This window comes from Balearica regulorum, chromosome 4 (assembly GCF_011004875.1).
Source record: "Balearica regulorum gibbericeps isolate bBalReg1 chromosome 4, bBalReg1.pri, whole genome shotgun sequence".
Lineage (NCBI taxonomy): Eukaryota > Metazoa > Chordata > Aves > Gruiformes > Gruidae > Balearica > Balearica regulorum.
Genome location: NC_046187.1, coordinates 78868065 through 78880445, shown reverse-complemented (window position 1 = coordinate 78880445; position 12381 = coordinate 78868065). Strand labels below are relative to the sequence as shown.

At 49.8% G+C, this 12381-nt stretch overlaps 1 protein-coding gene across 1 annotated transcript in view; it reads right to left on the bottom strand.

The window, feature by feature from the left end:
• The window catches only part of ADRA1D (adrenoceptor alpha 1D), a 50855-nt gene extending 48156 nt beyond the window's left edge, over positions 1-2699 (bottom strand). The window contains exon 1 of the mRNA XM_010303547.2: positions 1135-2699. Coding sequence (XP_010301849.2) covers positions 1135-2101 — 967 coding nt within the window. The 5' untranslated portion in view covers positions 2102-2699. The remainder of the gene's footprint in view (positions 1-1134) is intronic.
• Between the last annotated feature and the right edge of the window lie 9682 nt (positions 2700-12381).

The following is a 12381-nucleotide window of genomic DNA, read 5'->3' as shown; positions in this document are numbered from 1 at the left end:
AGAAAAGGTGCAGAACTAACTATAATGTTTCCCTGGCTGCAGGGTTACTTGGACACAAGTGCCCGGCGGGCCGTGGGATGTGTGGGTCCCACCCAGCAGATGGAGTGACAGACCTCTCTGCTCTGCTGAGCTGTGCACAAAGGCCATTGTTCAGAAGTTATTTTAATCTTTCCCCCCCCCAGGTTTAGCTACACCACTCCAGAGGGTTAATCCGGTCCCCTGAACTGGGTGCCTGTTGTTAGATGAGGTGGAGATGAAGAGCTCTGGCGTTCCTGTACTTCATGGGCCACGGGTAGCACTGGTGCTGGAGAGGGATGTTGCCTTGGACATCACGTAGCCCCCTGCCCGGTGGGCTCTGTGCCCACTTAGCCTCCTCTGCACGCAGCGGGGCTGCAGCTTTTTCCCCCAGGCAAACAACTTGCCAGAACTTGAGAGAACAACCCATCAGACAGCCCCAAATGAGCACCCAGTGACACGGGCACCACAGCAGGACCAGGAGCTGAGGGCACAACTCCTACAGGAGCTGGATCAGTAATGGGAAATCACACAGGACCATCACCCTTGTAGGTAAGATCTGGTCCTGCCCCAGGTCCCTGCACAACATTGGCATCCCAGGACGTTGGTGGGACTTGTGTTTCAGACTCTGACACGCTCCTTTTATCAAACCTCACTCATCTCCAGCATCATCACGAGTTCAGGGGTGGGAGCCCTCAGCCCACGGAGGCAGGTCCAGGTGCCTTCCCCCAAACTGGGAGGAAGGGAGGCTGCGGGCAGGGATGGCAAAGCTGTTTGGAGACCACTGTGCCGTAATGACAGCCTGTTTGAAAGAGAGCTGTTTCCTCCTCAGCCTGAACTTCATTAATTAAACTGCTGAATGCAGAATGAATTAATTAAACCAATTATTATGCTGCTATTTTATTCATTTGCTATTTACTTTGATTGATTATATGACTCTGATTAATAAATATTGAATAAGTGTTAATTAATTGAATTAATGCATTGCTGGTTTATTCACCTATCAGTTACCTATCCCTCCCCTCCACGCATGAGTTGTGTCCTGACTGTCCCAAGGAGCAGGTCCACAGGGGCTCAGCCACTGGCAGCGGGGCTGGGATGGGGGACAGGTTCACTTACCAAAAGGCAGGACGAAGAAGAAGGGGAACCAGCAGAGGATGAAAACACCAACGACGATGGCAAGAGTCTTGGCTGCTTTTTTCTCACGGGAAAACTTGAGGAGCCGCACGGAGAGGGAGCTCCTGAAGTTGTGCCCCTTGCTCCGGGTGCTGGAGAGAGGCTCCTCCAGCACGCTGCGACAGTGGATGCGCAGTACCACTTCCATGGATTTGTTCCTCTCCTTCTTGACCCCTGCCTCCAAGCTCCGGGTGGTCCGCCTGGCCACTACGTAGATCCTGAAGTACATCACCAGGATGACCATGAGGGGCAGGTAGAAGGAGAAGAGAGAGGAGAACAAGGCATAGCCCGGCTCCTCTGTGATGCTACAGATGCTCTCATCTGGTGGTGGCGGCTCCTTCCATCCCAGCAGTGGCCCGATGGAGATGACCATGGACGAGAGCCAGACCACCACGAGGATGACCCCTGCCTTCCTCTCGGTCATGATTGTGGGGTACTTGAGGGAGTACTTGACGCCGATGTACCTGTCCACAGAGATGATACACAGGCTCATGATGGAGGCGGAGCAGCACAGCACATCCACTGCTGCCCAGATGTTGCAGAAGATGCGCCCAAACACCCAGAAGCCCAGCACCTCCAAGGTGGCTGAGAAGGGCAGCACAGTAGTGCTGAGCAGCAGGTCAGCGATGGCCAGGTTGACGATGAAGTAGTTGGTGACTGTCTGCAGGTGCCGGTTGCAAGCCACTGAGAGGATGACGAGGATGTTCCCCACGATGGCTGAGAGGATGAAGACGGCCAGGAAGACCCCGACGCCCACAGCCTGCACGTCCAAAACGAAAGTCAGCGTGGTGCCGTTGCCCTCGGGGATCTCCTCACCTTGCAGCCCCCAGGACCGGTTGGCACCGCTCTGGCTGCCCTGTCCCGTCCGGTTCCCACTCAAGCTGCCATTGCTCAGCTCAGGGAAAGTCATTGTAGAAAAGGTCCGGGCTCCATGGAGGGCGAGGAGAAAGCGATGCCGAGGCGCAGCCCCCCCGGCATGATCCCCGCAGCCCCCTCCGAGACTCGCTCAGCACCTCGCTCCCTCCCCCGTCCCGGGCCAAGGCTCGGTCCCCCCAGCCGGGATGGAGGGATGGAGGGCAGGCGGGATGCGCTCCTCCTCGCCACCGCCCCCCGCCCCCAGCCCTCTTCACTCCGGCCGGCCGTGCTGCCCCCCTCCCCGCCACCGGCTCTCGCCGCCGCTCAGCCCCGCCGCCGGCCCGCCCGGGGGGGCAGCGAGGTGGGTGCCCCCCCGCTGCCCTCGCATGCTCCGGGGGGCTGTGCTGGGCAGCGGCCGGCAGCGCTCGGTGGCTCCGCTCTCGCCTTCCCGCTCGCACGGGAGAGCTCCGGGAGGGGCGAGGGGAGGGAGGGAGGGAGGGGTGGGCCGGGCCGGGGCTGGGGGGGTGTCGGGAGCCCCGCGCGTCAGGTGCCGCCGGAGGAGGAGGAGGAGGAGGAGGAGGAGGAGGAGGAGGAGGAGGAGGAGGCGGCGGCAGCGGCGTTGGGCTGCGGGACGAGGAGAGCCCCGGGGCAGGGTGAAGCCGGGAGCAGCGCCGGGCGCTTGCAGACCGCGGCGGGGGGAGGCAAACGGCGGGTTTGGGGGGGGGGGGGGGGGGGAGCAGGCACGCACTTGGGGGGCAGGCACCCCTCGGCGGGGGACGCACCACTGGGGCGCCCAGGAAGAGACGGAGGGGGCAGGCACGCGCTGAGGGGCAGGCACCCACTCGGGGGGAGCAGGCACCCCCAGGGACCGACAGGCACCCACTGGTGGGGGGGCACGCAGCACTGGAGTGCAGACACCCCGGGGGGGGGTGGGGGGGGGGTGGGGGGGGGTACCCCGGGGGTGCAGCCGCCTAGACCGCCGCCGCCAGGGGGCAGCAGAGCGCAGGGTTTGCCCCGCGGCGCGCGCGGCCCGGCGGGTCCCCCCGGCCCGGGGTCCTGGGGGGGGGGGGGGGGGGGGCACCGGAGGGATGCTCTGCAAGGGTGGCAGGTCACCCCCCAGCCCCTGTGTCCCACCCGGAGGGATGCTCTGCAAGGGTGGCAGGTCACCCCCCAGCCCCTGTGTCCCACCCGGAGGGATGCTCTGCAAGGGTGGCAGGTCACCCCCCAGCCCCTGTGTCCCACCCGGAGGGATGCTCTGCAAGGGTGGCAGGTCACCCCCCCCAGCCCCTGTGTCCCACCCGGAGGGATGCTCTGCAAGGCTGGCAGATCTCTTTTCTGTCTTGCCACTCAGCCCAGGCATCCTGCTCAGGCTGCTGCGAGTATGGGCTGCCCCTTCACCAGGTCCTTCCAAAAGCAGAAGGGACAATCAGGATCTTCCATTCAGGGACAGTGTGTGATTGGCAGCTCCATGTCTGTGACTTAATCCTGCTGCAAGACTTTGAAACAGCATCCTGTGATTAAAACATATAGGCACATATTTCTGGCTAATATAAACAGGGCTGTTTTTTTTTTTTTTTTTCTCCCCCACTGATAAAAGCAGATCCTGTTTACTCTGGTTTCCTCCCGGTGACCCTACCCTCCTGCCTCCATACATTGCGATGGGGACTGACCCCAGTGTTGAACAGGGGCTCTCCCTTGGCTCCTTTCTACTGTACACAGGAAATATTTCCTTGAAGTGTGTTTATCCATGATTATTCAACTTTTCATTCTTAAAAAATGACTTTAAAGGGCAGTCCAAGTGGACAGTGAGGTGATTTAACTGCTGTTCTGTCAGAGCATGGGAGATCTGTTGATTCACTGGATATGAGACTGGACAAAAAAATATAATAGTATATTTATTCCCTTATTTTCCTTGACAGTCATTGCAGGAAATGATGCAGTTTTGATCTTCCTTATTTCTTTCATGCACTTTTCGTTTCCTTAAGATTTCACACTCCTTCCTAGAGCTGGGTTTTTGACCCTGGTGGGAACAAGCGAAGTAGAACAACTGAAAACACAAGCAAACAGGAACAAATACTGTACAAGGAAATTGTTCAAAAGGATGGTTTTGCTTAAAAAAAAAGCAAAAAACCCACCCCCAAAAAAGCATTTTTTTTTAATGTAAATTTAAAAAAAAAGACCAAACACCCAACACTTGAGGTCAAATTACTCGTTTTCCTTATGTTGTGATGAAAACATGTCAACCACCAAAATGAAGTATTGTTTCTTACTGGGATGCTAAACTCAGCATGGGATGATCTCAACCCATGGAATTTTGTAGCTGTATCTTTGCAGCTACACAGATTGCTGTCTGGATAAATATATCTCATCTAATCTATCCAGTGACATAAAGAGATAAAGAAAACACGTGCTTTTCTCCAAAGTTAAGGCTGGACCGAGCTTCTCATGTACAGGGGGATTTTACCCACCTTTTGGGTCAGAAAAGAAAGGATTCTCCCAAATGACATGATAGGAAATGCCATTAGGGTGAAAAAGTGCTGCCCTGCAGCTTGCCCTCTGTGGGTGAGCTCTCCTCCTCTCCTGACCCCTCCAAAGACAACTTGCTCACGTTGCTGAGAGGTTGGAGCTGGCTTGGACCGCAGGGTTCGAATGGGACGCAGGGATGGGATAGCTGAGCTGAAGCTGTGCCCTTTGGTGGGGGGGAGGCTGGAGGCTGCCCGCCTCGTGTGCTGCTCAGAACGGATGGACCTGCCCCAAGGATGCAGAGAACCTTTGGGGTCGCATTGATGCCTTTCCCCTCCCAACCAGGGCAGGCAGGGAGCACGTCCCGTGCCGTCACCGCAGCTCCGTTAACGAACATCAACTCATTAAGATCCAGTTATCTCATTGCTTTCCATCTGTCTCCTTGTTTCGGTCTAAACCAGGGCTGTTACGGTTAATTTAAGCTAATGTAGAACAGGTTTATACTAACGCACTTAAATAAAAGTGTTCGGGTAGGTCTGCATGGAGGAACTGAAGGGCTTGAAGTAAACAGACATGGAGATCTACGAGCACCTGGGACCTTGCCAATCTGTCGGGCTCGGGCTGGAAGGAGGTACAGCTCCTTCTCCTTTAACATCTCTTTCCTCCCCTTTTTTACCCTTTTTTACCCTTCTGGGACAGAGTTTGTTCTAGGACTTGGGTTGTGCCATGTAGTGATGTGAACAGGGCTTTTTAAATAAAAAGATGATGAACAGTGTTTGTCGCACTGTAATTACATGCTACGCCTGAGTCTGCAAAAGGGAAGGCGCTATTTTGGTGCAAAAGACCACAGCTTAAAGGATTTTGATCAACATTTGCGTGTACTCCCGGTTTATACAAGGCACACCAAGGCGAGTCGTGCCCCGGGTGCGCCCTTGCTCTCCAAAGCTGAGGTGCAGCTGCCTGCAGCATCTCCTGGATCCAGAGCTGGGCGAGATGGATCCTGCTCACATTCAATGCAGAATAGTGTTAAAATGATAATATTTAAGTGATTGTAAAGCTGGGCTTGCCTTGCCGTGGGCAGGCGATTCAACAATCCTCTGGGAAGACGGGATCGGTCTTTGCTGCATGTCCCACTGAGGTGTACCCAGCTGGAGGTCAGTTAGTTCTGCTGGCTCCTATGTCCAGCTGACCCCCGGTCTTCAAACGTTAAAAATATGATAGAAGTGATTGCAAGAGATGAGTCAAAGCTGTCCTTTGCAGCACCCAACATGGGGCTCTGGAGAAATTCCAGATAAGGACAGTAATTGGGAGATGTAACAGGCAAAAGATGGACTGGACATCGCCAGAGAGCTTTACAATTGTGGGGAATTCTTCTTTTAATTGTGGTTAAGGGACGAAGGGTGGAGCGTGCGTAAATTTTCCACCTTTGTCGGTGTTGTGATGGTGTTATTTTGACTTTGGCGTGGGAATTCTTTTTGTTGATGTAAGTTGGCTTTGTGAAGATTGTATGATGAATGTATATTTTGATGATATTGTTATATTGTTGCAATTTTAGTTGAAGTCTAGGAAAAATCAGGCTACGCTTTGAATGTTTATGTCTTAATTAATGAGGCGAGAAGGATAAGGGGAGGAAATAGCTTTTATTAGCTGACTAATAAAGGTGGGGGAAAAGAAAAGCAGACAATCGTCTTGTAACACCTACCTAAAATTGCCCAGACAGGTATGATACCTTCCCTTTCCACTTGCCATCCCAGCCACTACCACATCGACACCATTACTACATTTACTACATTTGCTAATTTTCTCCTTTGTGAATGCATCTGCTTTGGGTTTGGGTTTTAACTGTTTGCTACCCTCCTGCAGTTGTGGTGGCCATCAGTCGTCCCCAGACCACACGTGGGAAGGACAGTGGGGATCTGGCCCCAATCCTCTCGGTTAGAAAGTCTCCCCAGGTCTAGCCAAAACTTTCTTTACTGTTATTTCATGGCGTGTTGCCAGTGGAGAGTAATTTATTACCTTCCTCTTATGGGTTTTAATTTAATTTTGGGGCAACTGAATAGAAAAAGGCAAAGTAAAGGGAAAAAGAAAAAAAAAGAAAGGAAAGGAAAAGCGTTACTAAGCAAATTAACTCCTTAATTCTGGCCACTTTCTTAGTGCAATGAAAGTGCTTTTACAGACCCTGGCTGTGATTAACAGTGAAGACTCTCAGGAGCAGAAATTATTTTGGCTTCCCAGGTGCAAGAGCTGACACAGCAAGTGGGGGAGCGAGGCTGAAGCTCACGGGAGCCCCTCCGAACTCGGAGCGAGAGGTGGCATAAAAGGTGGCAAAGCATCTTTCAGGCCGTCCGCAATCAGTGCCTGTCGACACACGTGGGCTACGGGTGTTTCAGGAGGAGCAAGCCTCCACCCCAAATCTCAGACACAGCCTAGTACAGTGCACGGGAGCCAAGGAAAGAGGGCAGATTTTTTTGTGTGCAAGGAGAACAGCCCTGAGTGCCATGCTGGTACCTGGGCAGCCAAGGCAGGTGGGATGGATCGATAGAACCAGCAGGTAAATGTGGTTTATAGGGCTGGTTGGACATGTTTGTTATTTCAGTGGGAATGATGATGTGTTCAAAATGAAGCGTTCCACAGGGATGTGCTTTTTTTGTCTTGTTCTCTGTTAAGAGCCATATAATAAAAAACTTCAATACCATGCAGAATATTTTAGACCTGTATTTCAAAACACTTTTTTTTTTTTTTTGGGGGGGGGGGGGATGAGCAAATCATAAGGCCAATTACTTCAGAAATTACTAACAGAATTAGTAATTAGCAGAACAATTGCTAATGATGATGTAAAAAGAGCAGTCACTGATGTATAGAATAAAATAAATAATAGCATAAAAGATAAATCACAGCAGAACTAAATATATAAATAAAAATGCTACAAAAGGTCAGAATTGCAGTGAAGGGTTTCTCTATTATCACAGACAAATATTTCTGTTGGCAGTTTTGTTTCTTTGAGAAATTTCACTTCTCCCAAATGTCAGCATTTATTTGCCATTACTGTATTTTTTCCTAACAGTTAGAAATTCAGACCATCAGCTGTCTCAAATGGCAGGTACGGTTAGAGCCCTGAACCAAAGCCCCTCTGATTTGTGAAGGTCCGCCTCTCATGGTTGACTCTTTTGCTCATAAATAAAAGTCCTGAGAAGTAGCTTTTGGAAAAAGGAGGCCAAACTAAGACTTTGCCCACAAAGAAAAGTTGTCATGATGCTGTTCCATCCCAGCAACCATAAGATAACCATAAAACTTGAGAAAGTCGTTGTCCCATAAAAAATATAAATATAAATACAAATATAAATACAAATATATACTATTTCTAGAAATTCAAGTCACACTGTAATTTCTCCCAGTAGCTTGTTTGCTTTCTTAAGTGAACACAGGGGCCTCCCAGGCTTCCACCCTCTGATTTAGCACAGGTAAATACAAACAAGTATAAATACATGGCATGAAAATGAGTGGCATAGGCTTGGACTAAAATTAAACTCTGCAAACTGGGTGCTGTTCCTCAACTTTGCCTTCAGGTAGAAATAACCATAGGTACTTCAGCAGCTACCTTGTGACAGATTAAAAAGATCTGGGTTCAATGTGTGTGAGGCTTGGGGTGGGTTTTTTTTTTTTTTTATAAGACACCTAAAATATTAGAAGATGAGGAGAAAATGTTGGGCTTATTTATTTCTGTGGCATTAAGCAAGTTCACCCCCTGACTGGCTTCCTTACCTCATGTCCACCTTGACGTAGGAGTCAATAAAATCATAGAATCATAGAATGGTTTGGTTTGGAAGACACCTCAAAGCCCATCCAGTTCCACCCCCTGCCATGGGCAGGGACACCCTCCACTAGCTCAGGTTGCCCAAAGCCCCATCCAACCTGGCCTTGAACACTGCCAGGGAGCCAGGGGCAGCCACAGCTTCTCTGGGCAACCTGGGCCAGGGCCTCAGCACCCTCACAGGGAAGGATTTCTGCCTCCCATCTCATCTCCATCTCCCCTCCTGCAGCTTCAGGCCATTCCCCCATTCCTGTAGGGACTGGAAGGGGCTCTAAGGTCTCCCCGGAGCCTTCTCTTCTCCAGGCTGAACAAGCCCAACTCTCTCAGCCTGTCTCCATAGGAGAGGTGCTCCAGCCCTCGGATCATCTCTGTGGCCTCCTCTGGACTCGTTCCCACAGCTCCATGTCCTTCTTGTCCTGGGGACCCCAGAGCTGGATGCAGCACTGCAGGGGGGTCTCACCAGAGTGGAGCAGAGGGGCAGAATCCCCTCCCTCGACCTGCTGGTCACGCTGCTGGGGACGCAGCCCAGGACACAGTTGGCTTTCTGGGCTGCAAGCACATGTTGCCAGCTCATGTTGAGCTTCTCATCAATCATCCCCCCAAGTCCTTCTCCTCAGAGCTGCTCTCAATCCATTCCCCACCCAACCTGTAGCTGTGCTTGGGATTGCACTGACCCACATGCAGGACCTTGCATTTGGCCTTGTTGAACTTCATGCAGCTCACATGGGCCCACCTTTCTGGCCTGTCAAGTCCCTCTGGATGGCATCCCTTCCTTCCAGCGTGTTGACCACATGTGTGCTTGAAGGTGGCTTCCTGTGGGCAAGGGCACATGGCCTAGGTACAGCCATGACCTGAGGGTGGCTCGCTGTGAAAACTTCACCTGGAAGAAAATGTGTCTTGCATTAATATCCTCAGTCACCAGCTTTGTTTGTCTCCTATTTGATGGTGATGTTTTTTTTGTTTCTTTTTCAATTTAATGCCATACATATTACAGAGATCAAATTTTTAACAATGCAAGTTGAGCTTGTACTTAGATAAAAGTACACGAGTGTCTTGTCTCCATGAAATGTTTGCAAAGCAAAGGGGGTGTGGGGAGAAAAACCAACCCCGATACATCATTCTTTTTCTTGCTTTTAATGCCAACAGCGAGTGGCAATGCCTACCGGGGGCTTGTTCCTGTAGTCTGTCTCAGTACAAATACGGACATTTACCAGCACTCTGGGAATAAATCTGGACACCTTTTTTCCCCACAGAAATAATGGCACCAGCCTGTTTTACATCTTCTGAGAAATTTGGCCCAATATACCAACAGGCTGTCCAGCTGGCTTTCTTCTTCATCCTGCTCAAACAAAATCCCTCCTGGCAGAGGTCTGTCTTGCCGGTTCTGGTGACAGGCAACACCAGCCAGCCAGGTCTTTGTTTGCTTTGTTTGCTTTGGGCTTGTGCTCCAAACGTGGCTGTTTTGGGAACTTGCGTGCTACCTGCAAGCGTGCAAAGGCTGGACTGGGCTTGGCCACCTCTCTGTTTCAAAATCTCAAGGACCTTTTGATGTCTATGGCATGGGTAAATAGAGTCTGAGAGAGTTACAGCTCTTCTCTATGCCTCACTTTTTCCTTCTGCTAAAATGTAGCCCATTGCAAAATGGAAGCCTACAGCAGCACTGAGAGCAGGAGGAGGAGATCTCCTTATCCTTGTTTTAACACTTTGTTGATCAGCTTAGCCTTCCCTGACCTCTCCGTGAAAGGTAGGAAATGCATTTTTGGGTCTTTTTTTTTTTGGACCTTCACGTGGTTCAGCTTGGGTCCTGCCAATTCCCCCATGAAACCAACAAAGAGTGTCTCCATGAGTGATGGTAACCCGACAGTTTCCTAGCTTGGGAATATTATATCCAATTAAGAGATCACACATATACAAATATCCAAAGTTATTGAAGAAGAGGAGAATAATATCTCTAGCTGCTGGTCCAAGTACTGCAACCTGGTACAACCTACAGAGTTAAAAGTGGTAATAAATTTAGCAGCAGGTGTAACACCGGGCATGTAAAAGCATTAACCAGATATTTGCTTTCAGCATGACACATGTAGGATAGGCTTGTTCTCTTCCCCCTGCCTCTAAAGTGACTGCATGACTACATTCTGATTTAGAGGCCAGAAGGGAAAATCAGCTTCATCTTGGCTAGCGAAAGCGAGAAAACATTGCTGATAGCTCTCTAGTTCAGAGGTGAACTAGGTCAGAATAGCCCCATTAAAATAAGTTTTGCTAAAGGAATGACCTTACTGCAATGGCTAGGCTATTTGGATGCCAGCATCATTTTCTTATTATCTGTTCCCAATTGATTCTTTGTCATCTCAGTCAGTGAACTTGGCCTTCCAGGGCAGGTCTTTCTGTTAGCAAGCAGAACCAGGGAGGACAATGGGCAGTGATAGATAAACACTATCTGGGACTCCAGGGCTTGAAATAGCAACTGCTTCGGGACCCAGTGACCATATGCAGATGTATTTACCAGGTGAATGCCCATCCCAGGATGTAACACATGTGATGCCCTTGCTAGGCTTAACTGAGATGCCCTTGCTAGGCTTTAATGAGATGCCTTAAATCAGACTTACCTGTTGTCCACTGTAAGGATGTCTCTTCAGATGGGAAATGGTACCGAGCTGCAGTTCCCACTGGTGGCTTTACATCTCAGTACGAGCCCTGTTTCTGCAAATGAACTTCCATGGGGTTTGGAAATCTTCCACGTGGTTCCCAAACCCCATGGAAGTTCAGAAACCTTACTGGTGGCTGTGACACCTGGCTGCTCTAGAGAAGGGGAGGTAGTCATCTCTTCTTCTGCTGTGCTGCTCCAAGGTGCTTTAGACAACACTGTTGGGTGAACTTTTTTACCAGGGTATTTCTGAAGCTGAAACTTTTCAAGAAACCACCTGGTAATTGTAGCATATACCCTATTTCCTGATCTCCCAGGGAAGAGGGTGGGAGATCCAAACCCCAAATGTGTGATTAGATCTCTGTTCCCTCTGGTGAACAGAGCCTCATTTACAGAGTCTGTATTTCAAATTACACATCCCAATTGGAAGGAAGGGGTTAGAGATAAATTTCAGAAATATTTTACATATTATTCCCCAGTTAAAGATAAAGAAACAAAGGTATTAACCAAGATCCTTCAGGGAAAGGAGCCAAATTTTCTGTCTCCACTGTTAGATTTCCTGGATCACCGTGGTCCCTGGTGAACCAGACTCAGTCGCCCCACAAGGCTGCAGGCTGCAAAAGCTGAGAGAGTTGAACTTCAGTCTGAGGACATCTTGGCAACGTTCAGTGTGCAAACAGCCACCATTTTACAGACACTGTCTTTGCTTGGGGCTGTAACACGTACCTCCCTCCTTTTTCCTTTTTGAGCATTTCCTGGGAAGTTAGAGAGTCCTTGCTGACGGGACACTGGCAGAAGGTGGTTGTCACACAACATGCCAGCAACACATCAGGTATCAAAATAAATATCTCAGGGCACTTGGTAGGGTCATACTTTCTTCTGGTGATAAATCTGTGGGGTCTGTATGCATTGCTACCTCTCAAGAGAAGTCCAGGTCTGGCATGCAAGTCAGGAGCAAACTCCCAGAAGGTACTATCAAATCAATCTTTCTGATCTTGGCTATTTGGGATCTTGAAATCTAATGAATCAATCAGACAGAAGACATGACTCCCAAAGACTCATGGAAATTACTTCGGAGAAGACAATGAATAATCTTCTTGCATCAGCTAGCTAAAGAGCTAAATCAGGTCAAGAAAGATCAGTCATTATTAAAACTGTCATCATTATTTTTAGTAGGCATTAGAATATAAATACACAGAGAGGAAAAGAAGAAAAATCCACTTCCAGAAAAGTGTGTGTTATGAGCAGCTTGACAGAAAATGGTACATTTTACAGGCAGCAATCTGGAAAGTGAGGCAGACAGAACTTAGTAAGGCCACATTAAAAACTGATAGGAACCCAACGCAGATATTTTCCAGCTCTGTACCAGGAAGGAAACAGGATTTACTATTTGCTGTTCAGAGTTTGGATAAAGAAG